General features: G+C 33.6%; 1 protein-coding gene across 2 annotated transcripts; it reads left to right on the forward strand.

Moving 5' to 3' along the window:
* Window positions 1-598: 598 nt before the first annotated feature.
* Window positions 599-12,417, forward strand: LOC104884194 (protein BTR1). Of its 2 annotated transcripts, none has more exons than XM_010668806.4 (8): window positions 599-1,053; window positions 3,098-3,336; window positions 3,414-3,520; window positions 5,584-5,777; window positions 9,356-9,477; window positions 11,532-11,627; window positions 11,708-11,769; window positions 11,865-12,417. In XM_010668806.4, exons 1-8 carry the CDS (start codon window positions 969-971, stop codon window positions 11,950-11,952), a joined length of 993 nt encoding a protein of 330 aa, XP_010667108.1. In that variant the 5' UTR covers window positions 599-968; the 3' UTR covers window positions 11,953-12,417. The 2 variants fall into 2 exon arrangements, with proteins under 2 accessions (XP_010667108.1, XP_010667109.1); XM_010668807.4 differs by having other exon boundaries at window positions 601-1,053; window positions 9,410-9,477.
* Window positions 12,418-22,262: the final 9,845 nt, after the last annotated feature.

Genomic DNA, 22,262 nt, shown 5'->3' on the forward strand with positions numbered 1-22,262 from the left:
TGGTTACCCACACTTCCCATTTTCCCGATTACATAATACATTAAGCTAAACTTGGCATAGTGGTGAGGAAAGAACCTTCCAACCTTAAGGTTCGGGGTTCGATCTTCACTAGGGATACTTTGGGAGGGGATTTTCCCTTATGATCCTTTCAATCTTAAAGTGTCTGCCTGCAAATCCATACTAGGTTAACCTACTAGAGGTGTCGATCTGACATGACCTTTTATTTTACTATGGAGTTTCCAATAAGGACCCAAACAAAATAAAAAATTACATAATACAAACTCTGTTTCAAATTATTTGTTACACTTACAGTTTTCACGCATGCCAATGCAGAACTTTGAGGACATATATCTTTAATTTTGTATTTGTAAAAATTATAAAAAGTACATATTAATAAAATACATACTAATACGAATCTAACAAGATCCCACATGACTATGTTTTTATTCACGTATAAATCACAAACGAGAGTCAAAATGCAATTTGTGAATAGTGTAAAATGTCAAAGTGTAACAATTAATTTGAAACGGTAGTATTAATACTCCTGCTGCAAAGTCGTGGGAAGGCACATATAGGAGGCGGCTCTCACGTCAGTGACTCTGGTAGCATAAACTAAAAAAAAAATAAAACCCACGCAACATCATCTCCAAATAAAAAAAGAAAAAGAAAAAAAAAGAGGAAAAATTCCTATTCCCACCCCTCCATCATCCCTTCCCGTCCTCCCCAATTACGCGGTGCATACCTCTTCTTCTCCACCTCTCCCTCCTTTCCCTCTCTCACTCTCTCTCCTCTCTCTTTCTTTCAACTTGAAACATTCATCTTTCTCTAAAAATACACCAACTGCACTAATACCTTAAGTCCTTAAGTACACATTCTTCATTGGAATGGTCTAAAACTCTCTCTCCGTTGAACTCTTAACTACTCTTTTTCTATTTTTTTTTGTTCTCTCTCCTTTTAAGACCGTTTTAATGGAGTCTCCCGATTCATCTTCTTACATTTCTTCTCCTGAGGCTCATCCCAAGCGATCTGGGACCCCGAAATCCCCCAATTCAGGTTTTCTTTTTGCTATTAATTTAATTTATGTAAAGGTTTAGCTCATTTTCTCTGTGTTTTGAAGATCTGTGGATTTGATTCGTAAGTTTGTTTTAGCTGCGTGTTATTGTTTGATTTCCAGATTTGCATTTCAGGAGTTATTGTTGAACTTACTTGGATTGGTTTATGGTTGTTCTAATTTTTGTCGAATTTTGTTTCAACTTTTTGAATTTAGGAGGACTAGGGTTTCTTTTGTATCTTGTTTGTGATTGGTTTAGCTCTTTAGATGACTCGAGCCTTTTTTAGTACCATTTTGCTGAAATATTTGGTTAACTTTGGAATGTTGAAGTTGATTTTATTCACTATACTCCTGGTATTGTCTTGCTTACGTACTTTGGAATATGAGCACGTGGGTGGAGAAGATGTAGGATGCAAATTGTAGTCGTAGTTCATGAAAGGGATATGTCAACGTCATATTTTTTTCTGGATTAGCTCCACTTATAGTGTTAGATTGGATGAAATTGGATTGACGAGCCTGCTTAAGGGCAACTACTGTTGGATTGTGAATGCAATAGATTATCTGCAGCCTCGCTTCTACTGAACAAACAAATGAGAGATTAGTATCATAGAATGTTCTTTTGTCGACAGTAATATTGAATGCATTGTGCTTGAAATTATGATGATTGTTTTCTTTTTTTTTTTACCGGGCAGCTTCACTTGTGAGTGCTCATACTGGTGATCATGACTATTTTTTCTCGACTTAGTATTAATATTATGAGATAAACTTCAGTTTGCAAAGTGAAGGATATTAAGATAATCTGATCCACCTAAAGGTAAAGGACAAGCATATTAATATCACATAATCATCGTCATTAACCTCTTTTTACGTATATTTTTCTTGTTTGTTTTCCAAAATTCGAGTCTTTAACAACTTATTGAGTTGGTTCAAGAAATAATTTCTATATCCATACATCTCGATCGCAAAAAAATCACCAGATAGAATTGGAATTGTTTATTGATATGGGTTTTTGGTTCTTCGAAATGGTAAAGTAAGATACTCCTAGAACGACCTGAGATTCATGTATAAAGGCTAGAGCCTTGCTATCAAGAAAGCTTGTGTAATTAAACTTAATGATGAAAACCATAAAAAAAATTTGGTTTGGTGAATAACGAGAAACTTCTTTTAGCCAACCAAACATGATATACACTTACCCCCTTTTCTTATAGTTGCAACAAATTTGACTTTCACCCTTGCTAGCACACAAATTTGAATGTTAATAGATTTAATTATCGATGAGTAAGAATCATAAAGAGTTGATCTCTTGAAAATATATATTAAGATAATCCGACATTGGGTAGTGCAAAATCAAAGTGTTAGTATATGAATATTGAGCAGTGCAAAAACAAGGTGCTAACATAAAAGGAAGAGGGAGTAAATCAATTGAGAGTGCACTTTTTTTCCCCTCTAAGTGGCTGATTAACTAATTCTTGTTTCCTTTCATTTGTCCCTTTGCCTATTCTTTGTTTAAATCGATGTTTCAAAATCTGAGAGATAGTGACCAAAAAGTGAAATTATGCTATATGGACTCCCTGAGTATATTAAATATTCCCGATTATACTCTAGAGTAATTCGGTAGAATAGCCTTTGGATATGTGTCTAATCTAGATTCTGTTCAGCTTCACTTTTCGCATTTGCTGTGATCTTACGATTGCTAATCTAAATCTACCTCTAATTTTTTAGTGAAAAAATCGAAAACAAGGTTTTGAGCCTTATATATAAGTAAAAAACAATTATTAGATGCAAAAAAGCAGAAGCTTTTCTTTGTGAAGTTTAATGAGTGAAACTTTTGTTTTGCTTTGAGCTACTGCATACATTTAAGTGGGTCTTTATCTCTGTTAAACAAAGTTTCTAATGCTGGCACATACATAAGAGGTACGGTACATCTAACATAACTTTTGAGGTGTCAGCTGCACAAGTGATGAATAATTCTTTATACATACTATCTTTCTTGTTGCTTCTTTTCTCAGAGATTGTTTATATTACTAATTATTTGTCTATTGTTAGAATATATGGAGAAGCCTACCTACACCAAGTTCCTTGTTTCAAATGCTGCTGCTGGTTCAGTTATTGGCAAAGGTGGGTCAACAATCACTGATTTTCAAAAAGACTCTGGGGCTCGAATTCAGCTGTCACGCAATCAGGAATACTTTCCGGGGACTGCTGACAGAATAATAATGATATCTGGAAAGACTGATGATGTACTAAAGGCGATGGACCTTATCCTCAATAAACTGCTTAATGAGGTAAAGTTTGGCTAGCAAATTTTTGGGGCTTTACAATGCACTGAATCAATCTTGCTCATACTTTTTCTGTTGATCAGATTCAATCTGAAGATGGTGATGATGCTGACCAAAGATCTAAAGTTAGACTTGTAGTCCCTAACAACTGCTGTGGTGCCATTATTGGCAAGAGTGGAGCCACCATAAAGTAAGCCATCTTGGATTTTCTTAAATTTTAAAGTTTCTCCATTTGCATCAATTTTCTGATTATAATGCAAATAGTGATGTGGAAAGATCTAAGCTTTTGCATCTTTGATGTATCATTACAAATTAGATACAGTTTTGGCTAGCTATTTGATAAAGTTAAATCAGAATTGAGATAATAGACTTCTAGACTCTATAGGACCTCCTCCGTTTTTAAATTCTTGCTATACTTCCCCAAAATGGAAATGTCAAAATACTTGCTACATACTGGTGTTGCACAGTTGAAAGTACAAATCTAACTCCATTTAATGTTGTGGTGGGAACTATTTTAAAATCTAACTCCATTTAATAGTTGTGGTAGTCATAGTGAAAAGCAGTGTAAATTGGAATATAGTGTTTTGAAATGAATGTGTGAATGTCGTTGCTCCATATCATTTATGAACTAGACCATAGAGCTTTAATGCATTAGAATGCACATTAGTTCACATAACTTGGAATGTGTATTGCGGTTGGAGGGGATTAAGAACGGATTGCCAGAGAGATAAGGTGAACATTAAGAATATTTAAAAAATTAACGACTGAAAGAAAATAATATAAATAAAGCAATTATATAAGGATTGTTCGCACATACTTCTCTTGGTCCACAACATTTACTTTAATACAATATGCAATAAATTAATGCTTTCTTTTCCCCTTTATGACCCACATACCTATTTCTCCTAAAACTCTTTCCAAAGAAGTGGTTAAAATAATAAAAGCCGGAGGGAGTATAATTGAAGATATTGATGGTCAAAGTTGTGCATTGGCAACAATGCCCACTCAATATGTTGCATCTATTAGGAAAATCGAGGAAGCACACACATCATTTACTTGATTTTTAAAGAAATGAAAACTAATTTGAATAGAAAAATAAAATTGTAATTTGTAAATATATAAACATACATTGTAAAGTTGCAACTTGCTATACTGAAAGCGCTATCAATTGATGTCACTTTTTCAAGCCTATAAACTAGTATTTTGGCCCTGGCGATGCCCCAAGTAGTTACAATCATCAAACATATTATTATTCATAAACTAATTAATTTTATTAGCTTTTTCTAACTTTTTATCTAGTGCAAACTTCGACAATCAACGTTATGGCATGATAAGTTGTTTTTTTTAAATAAAAACGTCTAAGGAATTGGAGGATAAAGAAAACACTTTCAATGGAATTGAGCTAAGATAATATTATTATCTCAATAAAAGTGTTAGAAATCAAAAACTTGTATATGTCTATATAGTTATATATAATTATAAGACTTTATTATGCTTTATTTTGAAACATTAAGCATTGAAATTGTAGTGGATTGGTAGTTGAACTCTCATATTTCATTTTAAAGGTCATGGGTTCAATTACTAGTAACTACACATTGTTAATATTTTTAATGAGATCATAAACATGTGGCACATACGTTGGAGAGTGCCATGTGATACTGTTCCTTTGATTAGAACGCCTTTTATTATATTTTATAGATCTTTACAAAAACTTGACATAGATGCCTTTATAGGCCCTTAATAGCTAGGTTAATGAAGTAGCGATCTGGTTGGTTGATTGTGGTTCTGATTGGTTCCTGCATGTTTGACTGGTTAAATATCAAAGACAGATATAGATGTCCACTACAAACTCTTGAAAGAAACTTGCGTAGGAAATTTGGATATTGAAGTTTGACAACTCTTTCTATTTTAGTTCGACCTATACTTGTAAAATTGGAGCCTGCATCAATATTCAAGTCACATGCAGCCATACACTGTATCTTATCAGTGGAATAAGGTCATGACATGACATAGTAGCTACTACTATGTGAAAGCAATAATTCAGTCTTTAGAATAGCTTTTCTTGTAATATATTTTACCTGTCTATCTAAGTAGTTCAACCTATATATGTGTGTGTATGTGTTGCCATCACCTTATTTTTAGTATGTCATTAGCAATTCTTTATCGGCAGCTTATTTATAGTAGCTCACGCAATGGTTTATTGTAGGCATTGCCTTCCGAGTTTTTTGATTTCTGAGGTTGTACTTTAAACAGATCATTTATTGAAGACTCTGGAGCTGGCATAAAGATATCCCCCCAAGACAATAACTATATTGGGTTGACTGATCGGGTTGTAACGCTGACAGGTTCTTTTGAGGAACAGATGCGAGCCATTGATCTTATTTTGTCCAAGCTAACAGAAGATTCCCTTTACTTGCAGTCCATGAATGCCCCTCTTTCATACCCAGGTGTTGTTTTCTGTCTGTTCAATCGTCCTTTTATATATATATAGAAGTGGTCTTGTGTTGCACTGTCTTTTTCATTTTAGTTGTCAGGAAATTGTGTTCTGCAGACGACATTTAAAATCAAGCTTTTCTATGTTGGTTAAAGTTGTGTTCCCTCGATCAGAATAGAACATGTTTATAGTAGCAAATTGATAGTTTAACTGATATTTGTACTTGCTCTTTTCTTTCTTTTATTTATTTATTGTTTTACTTTTTGTTTTTTAAGTGTAGGCTGATATTTTCCATATGCTATGCTATATTCTATTTTAACTTGCCATTTCAAATTGGAATCTCCTTATTGACTACATCAGAGTAATAGAATTTGCTTCTCCTATACTTTATTTGATTGCATAGATACAACCATCCTACTTCGGGTTTTGGTAGGTGGTAATAAAAGACAGTAAGGGTAATAAATTTCAGTGCAATTTGTAAGGAAAACCCCATGCCAATTTCCATGACAATGAAATTTTATCACGAAATATGTGCTTTCATATATGTTCATTACCACTCAATACTATCTTCGAATGCAATAAAAGATGGTATATAAATTTTATGAATAAAAGAGATGTTTTTCGAACAATACCTAGACATAAAATGGAAATTCCTGTATAAAGCTAAACTAAATTTTACTACCATTACCATCATATGTTGTCGTCGTCTGTCAAATGGGTCCGTAGTGACTAGGCAGGTCATAATATATGTAGGCATAGGTTCTATGTGGTACATCGTACACCTGAACTTTCTAACTCTGTCCTATCCTGATTTGATCTAAATATTTTCTGAAACTTAAAGATCGTTGGTATGTGTAAGTTTTCTTATCGCTGATTTCTTTTGAAATAGATAATTACTAAGGTACTAAGGTACTAAGGTAAAAATACATAGAGCCTTACATCCATCTAGTTGTGGGGGGGGGGGGGGAAGAGAGATTCTCTAATAGAAGTCTAGCTGGAAGTCGCCTAAAGTGGATATAGTGGAAGAGGGACATGCGTTCAATTGAAGAATGAGGATGATAACCAGAATTACTATCCATAACTGTGATACTAGAGCGGGTTAGGGAGTAGATGAAGTAGTAATACTACTCCCACAAAAAAATTAGTGAAATTTTTTGCTTTGTCGTGTTTTCTTAATTTTAATGTTTATAGTTCCACCAATCTCTCAGTACTAGTAGTTACGAAGTACATATATTGAAATTATAGGTGAATTCCTTTTTTTATTTAATTTTTGGAATGACAACTGTTGTTTTGTGATAAGCAGATTTATTTTTTTTATTTCTATTTTACATGTTCATTATCATGTTTTTCACCTCCTTTTAGCCCTATGCGTTAGTTCCACTTTTGCAATTACAAGATAGGTTATAAAGTAAGTAGGATTTAGATTATACGAAATGCATTTTGCTTTTTTTCTCTCTTCTTTTGTACTAACCTCCGTATCTGAATAGGGGACACTTCTCCCTTTTTATATGAGAGCTTTTGTGAGAAGTGTGTCACTTATTTAGATACGAAGGTCAGTATATGCTTTATATAAATTTGGCTGAAATTAGAAAGATAACAATGCATTATTTTCTTTTACACTAGGTACATCATTTTTCTAGTTAAGTTGCTTTAAGTTTGAAAATGTTGCATCTTGGGTTCAATTTTTATTTTGCTGCTGCCCTTCCAAAAATATGTATATGCAACATTTGTCCTAATTTTAAAAGACTTCTTGTTGGATCCCTACTTACACAGACACCCTCCGTTCTTTTAGTTGCAACATTTTGACTTTTGGGTTTTGGCACTGTTCATGTACTAACTTTGACCAGATATTTTTTTACTAATATACTTCCTCTGTTTTTTAATAAGTGACACAAAGAGAAGTTGGGGAACACCAAGGAACCCAAAGAGAAAGTTGGTACCACTTGTTTAATCAATCAAATTTGAGTATTGGATAAAGTAGGTGAAAGAATTAAATGATGGCAAAGATGTAATAAATGAGAAATGGTTTTTACTACTATGAGCTATGTGTCACTTATTGTGACATTTACTTAAAAGGAAAATGTGTCACTTATGAAAAATTGGAGGAAGTATTAAAAACAATTAGTATGTAAGATGTTTTTAGACTTATCTCGATGTATATTATAAAGGATTTTTTGACAAGAATAATACAAACTTTTGTCCGTTCTCTCACAATAATACAAACTTTTGATTATTATGTGATAATACAAACTTTTGATCAAAATTCCTTCAGTAGGGCAATACCGGTTGTTAACCTATTGTAGGAGGTAAACAAGTTGACAAGGCACTCTCTAGGACATGTGTCGCTTTTTTATTGGTTGATTTTGTAAATATTTTTATTTAAATTTGAAAAACAAAAAAAGTAATTTCCAGTGGGGGTGGAGGTGGGGGTTGGGGGGGAGGCGGTGATTCAATTGGTTGGCTAGGGGGGGGGGAGAAGAGATTTCGGAGTTAAATTTTTTTTTACATGCTTTAGAGGTTAACGGTCAACTTGACCTACTGGAGGAATTTTAATGTAAAGTTTGTATTATTACATAATAATCAGAAGTTTGTATTATTGTGAGAAAATGGCCAAAAGTTTTGTATTATTATTGTTAAAAAATCCTATTATAAACCTATAAACTTTCTATTCGTTTTACACTAATAAATGATTTAAACATATTAATAATCAAAGTTGCACGTTGTCAAACTTGCAAGTCAAGATGTTGCAACAAATCAACTATTTTAGGGAGGAGGTAGCTGATACTGTTTATAACGATGTTTGTGACTTTGGGCAATATGACCAACTCTTATTTGTGGGTTGAGAATAGATAATTACTCTTTGTTTTGGCTTTATGTTGGGCCAAAAATAATAATAATAACTCTTACTTGTGGGTTGAGAATTTGATGCTGGAAGCTGCCTACAACTTAGAAGTTAGAAGCCCATACTCAACAAACTCACGCATATATTTCTCGATCTTTATTTAAAAAGAACATATTTAAGTCCTTAAAAAAAGCATCTTTATAGAATTAAATATATTGAATTTTATAAATGTCGTGTCCCTGTACCCGTGTCCAAAATTAGGAAGGTGTCCTAGTATCCTTATCTTTTTATAATGTCGGACAATTAGATCGTACTCGTATTCGATACTTGTACCTGTGTCCATGTAACATAGCTCTTCACCCTCCCCACTAACTACAGTTTTTGACACGTCTTTATTTGACCTACTAAACTTGTTATTCGAGGTTAGTAAATCATTTTTGAGAAGTCACCCCCCTTATTTTGGATTAATTTGGAATTATGGGATTATTAGGATAAGATTGATCATAGTTCAGACTATTCTTTTTCTAGAAGCAGTGAGCTAGCTTGTTATAATCACTTTGCTGTTATCTGTTTTGAAAGCTTCTTTTAGAAACATTATCTTTCGTTTTCTTTTTGTTGCTCTTTCCCCCCTTCCCTCTATCCTTTAGGAGGCAGGGGTGATGTAATAACTTCCTGTTTGATGATTAGCTTGTATCATAGCCTCGTAGGTACATGTAATCCAAGTGAATTACTCTAATTTGCATTGTTAGGTGTTTTGTTTGCTGGTTTTCACCGTGTGCCATATCCATATGTGCATCCTCCAGTTGGAACGGCAGCGTACAATGCAAACTATGGACCAAATGGCATAGGAGCAAGATTTCCGAACAACAAGGTGGATTTCGTTTCAGTTTTGCTTTATGCTACCTGTTTATTTTTAGCTTCTTAGTACATTTATCTTAGGGGAGAATTCTCAATTTTGTTCTGTGGTGAACTTCATTTATACGTCCCTAAGAGTTAAGTCCTCTCTTTGAATTTAGTTGTGGAGGTTCTTCCGTGACAAGTACAAACAGAACCAACTTGAAACTTTGGATGGCTTGTTCCAACCAGGCAACCAGCCAACTTTATTAATGGCTTAAACTTCTCAATTCTTCTCCAACTATCTGTATACGATTTCTGGATTTGTTCGTGTCTTGTGCTTTTACTTGATATCCAAACTATTATCATACACCTTTACCTGCCACTTACATCAAATTCCTGGTATTCTTACATGCGGAGAAGGAGAGAAGGCAACATCTGCTTTGATTTTGGTTGGTTCTGTATAAACCTGGTTACTGAACAAGATAGAGAGATGGGCATGAGGGTTAGAGTCAATTTGAAAGAGTTTTTATTGGATAGGACCAGACCTTTATTAGTTTATTGGACATGGACAATATAGGGCGAATATTTGTAGGCCAATAATAAAGTATAAATATATTATAGTATAAAAAAGAATTTACACTAGTATTTCATTTCATGTGCTCATTTCTCAATCTGTCCTGCCCCCTCTATCTCCTTTTTTCTATCAGCCCGCCTGCTTTTGACGTGCACATGACCAACCAGCTTTGTCCATTAACAAGGTGACCCAGTGTCACATAGTTTGCGGATCGCTTCGGATTGCAAAACGGGTACGGGATCGCAAAACGGGTACGGGATCGCAATTCTCTAGTTGGCTGAATTTCGGATCGCAGGGGGTATTTTTTTGGTTCTATTTTTCGGGTCATGGTTCGTTTTTGGACATTATTCGGTTCCCACGTGCGTTTTTCTAGTCATATTCCTTCCTGAGTAAAGAAATATGAAGTTTTTTCCAATAAAAAAAAGAAATACGAAGCTTTTTCCAATAAAAAAAAGAAATATGAAGTTGAAAAGTCAAAAATATGAACAAGTATAGAATAAAAACTTGAAATAAAACCCATTCAACCTCTGGCATGTCCCTTCAAAAAATAAAACCTCTGACACGTGAATATTGGTTGCCTAAAACAAAAAAAGCAGTAAAAGTTATAAGTGATAGAAAGAGTTCTAGTGTACAGCTGCCCACATATCATGTGGGTGCCTTATCCCTTCCCACCTCAAATTAGTTAAGTTAATCAAAGTTACTTAGACTTTTCCACTTCCACTCCATGACCCATCGGACCCTGTCACTCCGATCTCGAACAATCAGCATCTCCTCTCTCTTTTTTCTAGCAACCGGCGACCGGCAACCGGCAACCGACAAAGAAGCCGCTGAACTCTCATCATCACGGCATCCGAAAGCCCCAAATCACCTTTCTTCTTCCCCTTGATTAGATGGCTCAATAATCAGATATAGGGTTTTGAATTTAGGGTTTGTTTTCTTGAACTCTAACTCGGAAATTCCTCAATTAAAGCCTCTTCTCTCCCAATTGTCCTATTATATGCAAACAGAGAATGACGATTTGAATTTTGGTACGCCAATTTGACCGAATTGGGTCGTGTCCCCAGCGATGCGGCTCGCCTACGAACTGCGTTTCGGAACGAGCGAACTGAAATGCAGTTCGTGGGGGTAGGAGCGAGTTATTTCTAATGACCCACTAATGATCCAACCCGCTATTGACTTGCACCAACACACCCCCTAGTGTGTCCGCTAACTAGTGCTAGTTCTCTGTAAATTGAACCAGTATTGCCCAATAATTTCACCCCCTTGGCAAACCACATTCCACTGCTGTGTTCTGGTGCTCCTATGTTGCATGGTGTGGTTTATGCAAGGAATGAAGTACATGATCATAGTGTTCCAGGAGTATACCACATCTTAAGTAATAGGATTGAGTTGAACCATTATTTTTTCTTTAACAATGAAGAAACCTGCCCAGGACTTGTGGAATTCGGCAAAGTTGCTTTTCTATTATCTATGGCTGATGCATCCTTGGATTTATGTCACTTGTCTACATGCAGGAAGATCGAGGTAACTCTCTGACAATTGGTGTTGCTGATGAGCATATTGGTGTGGTGGTTGGACGTGGTGGGAGGAATATACTGGAAATTAGTCAGGTTGCTTGTTTGTAAAATGTTGAAATTGTTGCACTCTTTTTTTTCCAAGGTAATAACTAAGTGATTTTCTATACTTCCAGGCTAGTGGGGCAAGAATTAAGATATCAGACAGAGGTGATTTCATGTCTGGTACATCTAACAGGTACTACTATACCTACTGAGTGCTGACATGACTAATATGTTTGTTCCTGGGGAAGCTCTATTGAACTTGTTTTTCCTGTGCATTTCTTCTTGTAGGAAAGTGACAATAACAGGGTCACTTAGATCAATTCGTACAGCTGAGGCCATGATTAATCAGAAGGTGGCTTCTGTTACGGAGAGGTGATTGATATGATTTCCTACCCTTGTGTCTTGTTCGCCAAAACTGGGAAAATCAGGTTGCAGTTACTTGAATGGGCATAATTTGGCTACTTCAGGAGTTAGACATTCGTTGCTTTTAGTTAAAATTATGTCTGCTGAGGCTGAAAGGAGCATAAGTTGCACTTAGGGAAGAGCTTCTCATCGACTGAAGTATACACGAAATTATTGTCTGGAAAGTGTAGTCACTGCTCAGCGCAGGCCATATTGACTTTTTTACCCCTCCCGAAATGCATTCGTTTTTTCTGTAGTCCAAGCCGGATCGCATTTTGTAATTTTTAGAGTAGATATCGATTGACTTGTCATAATTATGGGATTGTCCAAGTATTGATGTGGTTCTGGATTTTTGCTTATTTTTTGTTTCAACTGTTGAATACATTTTCATGAGATGGCTTCCACCAATCTAACAATTTATGAATTTGTAGTTTGTTTAGTAGATGTGAATATAAAATTTGCTATGGAATATATATATATATATCGCATGTCATAATTTTGATTTGATATCCTACTGCAATAGTGAACGCATTATGGGCAAGTCGGTTGCTCTCCATAATAAGGTGCTTCAGTTGTTGCTGTCCATGGTTAGATAATTAATTGTTTAGTGATGTATCCTCGAATGAATTATTTATTTGTTATATATATATATATATATATATATATATATATATATATATATATATATATATATATTATTTATTTGTTTTTATATATATAATATATATATATATATATATATATATATATATATATATATATATATATATATATATATATATGAAGTGAGTTCATATGAGAATGCATACTTATATGAGAAATGAGAATGAATCTTTCACGCTATAACTCTTATGAAGAAGTGATGTAACTTTAATGAAAAAGTGATGTAACTCCAAAAAAAAATATTTGAAAAAAAAAATTCAAAAAAAAAATAAATTTTTTTTTGAATTAAAATTTTTTTAGAGGGATATAACTCTAATGAATAAGTGTTGTAACTCTAAACCAATCGTGTGGTTGAGATTCATTCTCATTTCTCATGTAGGGAGCATTCTCATGTGATCTATTGCCTATATATAGGGTTGTGATCCTGTGAGAATAAGTCTCTATGTGAGAACACTTTTTTATGTGAGAATGAATCTTATCCGTAGGTTACCAAGAGAATCAAGAAAACGACATTGAGCAATTAAGTCTGCAAAACTATGAGAAGATATCATAGTGACCATGTATTATATCATAATAACCCATCTACCACATGTTTAAAGAAATTAGTCAAGAATTTTTTTTTTTTACTATTTTCATATCATGGTGACCCTCTGCTATATCATAGTGATCCTCTGCTGTATCATAGTAACCAACATAACCCTCTGCTATATAGCAGAGGGTATATCATAGTGACCCTCTGCTATATCATAGTAACCAACACAACCCTCTGCCATATATCATAGCGACCCTCTGCTGTATCATAGTAACCAACACAACCCTATACTATATATCATAGTGACCCTCTGCTGTATCATAATAACCAACACAATTTCTGGAAAAAATAGTGTGGAATCCGCAAATAATCGAACTAAAACTTTGAAGAACTAAAACTCCATGAACGATGATACAGAGGAGAGAGAAAGAGAAGATAGAGAGGGAAAAAAAGTAGCGTGAAAGGGGTAGGGGAAGAAGGGGGTACGGGTTAAACTAAATTACGAAAATGCCATTACTCATAAGTGTATTTAGGATGGTTAGATTAGATTAGATCCAAAGGTCCAGATTTGTTCTCACATAAAGGAGGTATTCTCACAAGAGCCCTCCTCTATATATATATGTATATATATTATATAGTACTCTTGTGGGGGTGATGAATGCAACAACAATATGAAATATGATACCAATAGCTTGCTTGTTTTGAAATTTTCTACTTCTTCGTTTTCAAATAAATAAAATACATTTTTTTTTATGTGAGTTATTTGAGATAACCATTTTATTTTATAATGGCTGAATAATATCACATGTTACTGATACGAGCTTGTTTTCTTTACAAAAAGATAGTTAACTTTTATTCTCTTTATCTTAATTCATGCTCTGGAATATCAACTACTCAAAATATAGTTCAAAATAATGATCTCAAGTCTTAATATTTTAAACAATGTATATCTTTCCACTGTGATGAAGATCCCCAATTAGCAACAGTTGTCAAAGTGATGAACTTGCGGTATTGCCTCGTTTGTCACCAACCAATAGCTTGCTTGCTTTGAAATCTTCTACTTCCTCCATTTTAAAATAAATAAAATATTTTTTTTTACTATGTGAGTTTTTTGAGAGAATCATTTCATTTATTTTTCAATGGATGACTAATATCACATGTTACTGACACGAGTTTGTTCTCATTACAAAAAGATATTAACTTTTATCTCCTTTATCTTAGTTGTTGCTTTGAGATATCAACTATTCAAAATATAGTTCAAAATAATGGTCTCAAGTCTTAATACATTAAACAATGTATCTCTTTCCAGTGTAATAAAGATCCCTAATTAGCAACAATTGCCAAAGTGATGAACTTGCGGTATTACCTCGTCGTCGCCAAGGAAATAACATCACCTTCATACAGGTTACCTTGCATTTGTAATTCACTTAGGGGGAGTTTGTTTTGTGAAGGGGAAAGGGTAAGGGTTTAAGAAAGAGAAATAAGGAGAAAGGAAAAGAAAACCCTTTGATTAAGAATGTTGTTTGGTTGAGAATAATGAGAGCTCATCTTCCTCATCTCACTATTTTTCCCCCACTCTCTCTCCTGAGTACCACCGCTCCCACCGCCCTCTCACTGCCGCCCATCAACTCAACCTCTCAACGCCACCCCTCACTACCGCCCCTCACCGTCGCCACCCACCATCGCCACCTCAGCAGTCCCCCTTCCTTCTTAACTTTCTTTGCCACCATTAAAGGCCACATTTGAGGTTTTAAAGGTCAAATTGGACCATAAAAACTTCAAATCTGAACTTTTTATTGCTGACTTTGACCATCTAAAGCCATAAATAAGGATTAGAATTGGGTTTTTTAGTTGGGTTGAGATTTTTTTCGTGTGGGTGGATTTGGCTCGAGTGGTGATTTCGGCCATGGGTATGTGGTTTTCGGTGTGTGGGTTGGTGTTTTCGGCCATGGGTTGGTGGTTTCGGCCTTGTGTTGGTGGTTTTCGGTGCATGTGGTGGTGGTTTTGGTGGCATATGGTAATTTTAGGGTTTAACGTGGTGGTTTCATTGGCGGTAATGGTGGTTTAGGTGGCAGTCATGGTGGTTTCAATGGCGGTCAAGGTGGTTAAGGGGCTTGGAGTGGCGGTTGAGTTGTTGGGGTGGTGGGTTCGATGGTTGATGTGGTGGTTGTGTGGCTGGTTTGGTGGTTGGGGTAGTGGTCAATGATTGATCAAGGCCACCATGGGGTAGAAGAAAGAAATGGTAAGTGAAACCTTGGGGGAGGGTGGGGAATGAAAGTAGAGGAGTTTGGGGGAAAGGAGAGGGTAAAGGGAATGATTGATATGACATAACAAACAACAAGTAAGGGAATTGAGCTAGTTGATTCTCTTATCCTTTCCTAAAAACCCCAAACCAAACGCCCCCTTATATAGATTGGCTAATTCATTGGAGTTTCCTCTTTAATTGATAGACCATATCGTCAGAAATTGCCTCCTAGGATGGACGGCTAATACCAAAATAAAAGAGACAAATAAATCATCTCTTGAAGTATTCGAGCAAAAAGAGGGACAAAAAGGGACTGTTAGTTGTTTAGCCGAAAAATGTTGTTAGTCGAACATATAAAGATTAAATGATTTTGTAAGATATCTATACTAATAAATTAAAACTTTTTAAAAATTTAGAAACTTTCTCAAATAGCTTGCTAGCTGGCTTTGATATCTTCTACTTCTTCCGTTTTGAAATAAATAAAATACTTTCTTTTTCATGTGAGATTTTTGAGAGAATCATTTCATTTATTTTATAATGGATGAATTATATCACATGTTACTGACACGAGTTTGTTCTCTTTAGAAAAAGATATTAACTGTTATCTCCATTATCTTAGTTCTTGCTTTGTGATATCAACTACTCAAAATATGGTTCAAAATAATGGTCTCAAGTCTGAATACTTTAAACAATGTATCTCTTTCCACTGTGATGAAGATTCCCAATTACCAACAATTGTCAAAGTGATGAACTTGCGGTATTGGCTCGATCGTTGTCAAGCAAATAACATCACCTTCATCTAGGACACCTTGTATTGTAAGTCGCCTATATAGATTGGATAATTCATTGGAGTTTCCTCTTAAATTGATAGACCATATCGTCAGAAATTGCTTCCTAGCTAGGATGGACAGCTAACACAAAAATAAAAGGGGACAAAAATCATCTCTTGAAGTATTCGAGCAAAAAGAATGATAAAAAGGATTGTTATTTGTTTAGCCGGAATATGCTGTTAGTCAAACCTATAAAGATTAAATGATTTTGTAAGATATCTATAGCAATATATTAAAAGTTTTAAAAAATTTAGAAACATGCTCTAATAGCTTGCTTGTTGGCGTTGAAATCTTCTACTTCCTCCGTTTTGAAATAAATAAAATAATTTCTTTTTCATGTGAGCTTTTTGAGAGAATCATTTCATTTATTTTATAATGGCTAAATAATATCACATCCTGTTACTGACACGAGCTTCTTCTCTTTACAAAAAGATAGTTAACTTTTATCGCCTTTGTCTTAGTTCTTGCTTTGTGATATCAAGTACTTAACATATGGTTCAAATAATGGTCTCAAGTCTAAACACTTTAAACAATGTATATCTTTCCACTATGATGAAGATCTCTAATTAGCAGCAATTGCCAAAGTGATGGACTTACGGTATTGTTTCATTTGTCGTCAACCAATAGCTTTCTTGCTTTGAAATCTTAAACTTCCATAGTTTTGAAATAAATAAACTACTTTCTTTTTCATGTGAGTTTTTTTTTGACAGAATCATTTAATTTAATTTATAACCGGATGAATTATAATACATGTTACTGACACGAGGTTTTCCCTTTACAAAAAGATTGGCTTATTCTTTGGAGTTTCCTCTTAAATTAATAAACCATATTGTCAGAAATTGCCTCCTAGGATGGACGACCAACACCAAAATAAAGGAGACAAATAAATCGTCTCTTGAAGTATTCGAGCAAAAAGAGGGAGAAAAAAGGACTGTTATTTGTTTAGCTAGAAAATGTTGTTAGTCGAACATATATTTAAATGATTTTGTAAGATATCTATACTAATATATTAAAACTTTTTAAAAATTTAGAAACGTTCTTGAATAGCTTGTTAGCTGGCTTTGAAATCTTTTAGTTCCTCCGTTTTGAAATAAAAAAATACTTTCTTTTTCATGTGAGATTTTTTGATAGAATCATTTCACTTATTTTATAATTTATGAATTATAATACATGTTACTGGCACGAGTTTTTTCTCTTTACAAAAAGATATGAACTTTTCTCACCTTTATCTTACTTCTTGTTCTAAGATATCAACTACTCAAAATATAGTTCAAAATAATGGTCTCAAGTCTTAATACTTTAAGCAATGTATCTGTTTCCATTGTGATGAAGATTCCCAATTAGTAAAAATTGCCAAAGTGATGAACTTGCTGTATTGGCCCGGTTGTTGCCAATAACATCACCTTCATCAAAGACACCTTGTATTTGTAAGTCGCCTATATAGATTGGATGATTCATTTGAGTTTCCTCTTCAATTGATAGACCATATCATCAGAAATTGGCTCCTTGCTAGGATGGACAACTAACACCAAAATAAAGGGGACAAAAATCATCTCTTGAAGTATTCGAGCAAAAAGAATGATAAAAAAGGACTGTTATTTGTTTAGTCGGAATATGTTGTTAGTCGAACCTATGAAGATTAAATGATTTTGTAAGACATCTATACTAGTATTTTAAAAGTTTTAAAAATTTTTAGAAACATGCTCTAATAACTTGCTTGTGGCGTTGAAATCTTCTACTTCCTCCGTTTTGAAATAAATAAAATAATTTCTTTTTCATGTGAGATTTTTGAGAGAATTATTTTATTTATTTTATAATGGCTAAAGAAGATCACAACATGTTACTGGCACGACCTTCTTCCCTTTGCAAAAAGATAGTTAACTTTTATCCCCTTTATCTTAGTTCTTGTTTTGAGATATCAACTACTCAAAATATGGCTCAAAATAATGGTCTCAAGTCTTAACACTTTAAACAATTTGTATCTTTCCACTATGATGAAGATCTCTAGTTAGCAGCAATTGCCAAAGTGATGAACTTACAGTATTGTCTCGTTTGTCGCCAACCAATAGCTTGCTTGCTTTGAAATCTTTAACTCCCTTAGTTTTAAAATAAATAAAATACTTGCTTTTTCATGTGAGTTTTTTGAAAGAATCATTTCTTTTATTCTATAATTTATGAATTATAATACATGTTATTGGCACGAGTTTTTTCTCTTTACAACAAGATATGAACTTTTCTCACCTTTATCTTAGTTCTTGCTCTGAGATATCAACTACTCAAAATATAGTTCAAAATAATGGTCTCAAGTCCTAATACTTTAAGAAATGTATCTCTTTCCACTGTGATGATGATACCCAAATAGCAACAATTGGCCAAACTGATGAACTTGCGGTATTGCCTTGGTCATCGCCAAGTAAATAACATCACCTTCATGTAGGACACCTTGCATTAGTAAGTCGCCTATATAGATTGACTAATTCATTGGAGTTTCCACTTAAATTGATATACCATATCGTTAGAGACTGCCTCATAGCTAGGATGGACGGCTAACACCAAAACAAAGTAGACAAATAAATCGTCTCTTGAAGTATTCGAGCAAAAAGAGGGAGAAAAAAGACTGTTATTTGTTTTGCCGTAAAATGTTGTTAGTCAAACCTATAAATATTAAATGATTTTGTAGGACATCTATACTAATATATTAAAAGTTGAAAAAAATTTAGAAACGTTCTCTGATAGCTTGCTTGCTGGCTTTGAAATCTTCTACTTCCTTCATTTTGAAATAAATAATATACTTTCTTTTTCATGTGAGTTTTTTGAGACAATTATTTCATTGTTTTATAATGGCTAAATAATATCACAACATCTTACTAACATGAGCTTATTCTCTTTACAAAAAGATAGTTAACTTTTATCCCGTTTATCTTAATTATTGCTCTAGGATATCAACTACTGAATATATGGTTCAAAATAATAGTCTGAAGTCTTAACACTTTAAACAATGTATATCTTTCCACTGTGATGAAGATCTCCTATTAGCAGCATTGCCAAAATGATGAACTTGCGGTATTGCCACGTTTGTCGCCAACCAATAGCTTATTTGCTTTGAAATCTTCAACTTCCTCCGTTTTGAAGTAAAGAAAATACTCTCTTTTCATGTGAATTTTTTGAAATAATCATTTCATTTATTTTATAATGTATGAATTATAATATATGTTACTGAGACGAGTTTTTTCTCTTTACAAAAAAATATAACTTTTCTCACCTTTATCTTAGTTCTTGTTCTGGGATATCAACTACTCAAAATATATTTCAAAATAACAATCTCGAGCCTTAATACTAAATGTATATATTTCCACTGTGATGGGGATTTCCAATTACCCGCAATTAGCAAAGTGATAAACTTGTAATATTGCCTCATTTGTAACCAACCAATAAATTGCTTGCTTTGAAATCTTCAACTTCCTCCGTTTGGAAATAAATCAAATACTTTCTTTTTCATGTGAGTTATTTGACAAAATCATTTCATTTATTTTATAATGGATGAATTATAATACATGTTACAGACAAGAGGTTTTTCTCTTTACAAATGGATATGAGCTTTTCTCACCTTTATCTTTGTTCTTAATTTGGGATATTAATAAGTCAAAATATGGTTCAAAATAATGGTATCAAGTCTTAATACTTTAAACAATGTATCTCTTTCCACTATGATGAAGATCCCCAATTAGCAACAAGTGCCAAAGTGATGCACTTGCGGTATTGCCTCGGCTGTGGCAAGTAAATATGATCACCTACATGTAGGACACCGTGCATTTGTAAGTCACCTATATAGATTCGCTAATTGTTTGGAGTTTCCTCTTAAATTGATTAACCATATCGTCAGAAATTTCCTCATAGGTAGGATGGACGGCTAACACCAAAACAAAGGAGACAAATAAATCGTCTCTTGAAGTATTTGAGCAAAAAGAAGGAGAAAAAAGGATTGTTATTTGTTTAGTCGTATAATGTTGTTAGTCAAACCTATAAAGATTAAATGATTTTGTAAGACATCTATACTAATATATTAAAAGTTTTAAAAAATTTAGAAACGTGCTTTGATACCTTGCTTGCCGGCTTTGAAATCTTCTACTTCCTCTGTTTTGAATTAAATAAAATACTTTCTTTTTCATGTGAGTTTTTTCAGAGATCATTTTATTTATTTTATAATGGCTAAATAATATCACAACATGTTACTGACATGAGCTTCTTCTCTTTACAAAAAGATAGTTAACTTTTATCCCGTTTATCTTAGTTATTGCTCTAGGATATCAACTACTCAAAATATGGTTCAAAATAATAGTTTCAAGTCTTAACACATTAAACAATGTATATTTTCCACTGTGATGAAGATCTCCATAGCAGCAATTGCCAAAGTGATGAACTTGCGTTATTGCCTTGTTTGTCGCCAACCAATAGCTTGCTTGCTTTCAAATCTTCAACTACCTCCATTTTGAAATAAATAAAATACTTTTTTTTAATGTAAGTTTTTTGAAAGAATCATTTCATATATTTTATAATGTATGAATTATAATACATGTTACTGACACGAGTTTTTTCACTTTACAAAAAGATATTAACTTTTCTCACTTGATCTTAGTTCTTGTTCTGGGATATCAAATACTCATAATATGGAACAAAATAATGGTTTTAAGTCTTAATAATTTAAACGATGTATAGCTTTTCACTGTGATGAAGATCTCCAATTAGCAGCGATTGCCAAAGTGATGAACTTGTGGTGTTGCCTCGTTGTCACCAACCAATAGCTTGCTTGCTTTGAAATCTGCAAGTTCCTCCGGTTGGAAATAAATCTTTAATCTTTATAGGTTCGACTAACAACATTTTCCGGCTACACAAATAACAATCCTTTTTTCTCCTTACTTTTGCTTCGAATACTTCAAGAGATGATTTTTGTCTCCTTTATGTTGGTGTTAGTCGTCCATCCTAGGAGGCAATTTTTGATGATATTAGTGTATCAATTTAAGAGGAAAGTCCAATGAATTAGCCAATCTATATAGGCGACTTTCAAATGCAAGGTATCCTACATGAAGGTGATGTTATTGGCTTAAGAACGACTGAGGCAATACCGCAAGTTCATCAGATCACTTTGGCAATTGTTGCTAATTGGGTATCTTCATCACAGTGGAATGCGATACATTGTTTAAATATTAAGACTTTAGACCACGATTTTGAGCCATATTTTGAGTAGTTTATATCCCAAAACAAGAACTAAGATAAAGGTGAGAAAAGTTAATATTTTTTTGTAACGAGAAAAAACTCGTGTCAATAATATGTATTATAATTCATACATTATAAAATAAATGAAATGATTCTTTAAAAAAAAAAAACTCACATGAAAAAGAAACTATTTTATTTATTTTAAAACGGAGGGAGTTGAAGATTTCAAAGAAAGAAGCTATTGGTTGGTGACACACGAGACAATACTGCAAGTTCATCACTTTGGCAAATACTGCTAATTAGAGATTTTCATCATAGTGGTAAGATATACATTGTTTAAAGTGTTAAGACTTCAGACTATTGTTTTGAACCATATTTTGAGTACTTGAAATCGTAGAGCAAGAAATAAGATAAATGGGATAAAAGTTAACTTTCTTTTTGTAAAGAGAATAGGCTCGTGTCAGTAACATGTTGTGATATTATTTAGCCATTATATAATAAATGAAATGATTCTGTCAATAAAATCACATGAAAAAGAAAATATTTTATTTATTTCGAAACGGAGGAAGTAGAAGATTTCAAAGCCAGCAAGCAAGCTATCAAAGTACGTTTCTAAATTTTTTAAACTTTTAATATATATAGATGTCTTACAAAATAATTTAATCTTTATAGGTTTGACTAACAACATTTTACAGCAAAACAAATAAAAGTCTTTTTTTCTCCCTCTTTTTGCTCGAATACTTCAAGAGACGATTTATTTGTCTACTTTGTTTTGGTGGTAGTCGTCCATCCTAGGAGGC

This window comes from Beta vulgaris, chromosome 4 (assembly GCF_026745355.1).
Source record: "Beta vulgaris subsp. vulgaris cultivar EL10 chromosome 4, EL10.2, whole genome shotgun sequence".
Lineage (NCBI taxonomy): Eukaryota > Viridiplantae > Streptophyta > Magnoliopsida > Caryophyllales > Amaranthaceae > Beta > Beta vulgaris.

Coding starts and splice junctions, on each gene's coding strand:
- LOC104884194 (XM_010668806.4), top strand. CDS start 969: ATGGAGTCTCCCGATTCATCTTCTTACATTTCTTCTCCTGAGGCTCAT. Junction 3,521..5,583: donor AAGAGTGGAGCCACCATAAA/GTAAGCCATCTT, acceptor TACTTTAAACAG/ATCATTTATTGAAGACTCTG. Junction 11,770..11,864: donor ATGTCTGGTACATCTAACAG/GTACTACTATAC, acceptor TTCTTCTTGTAG/GAAAGTGACAATAACAGGGT.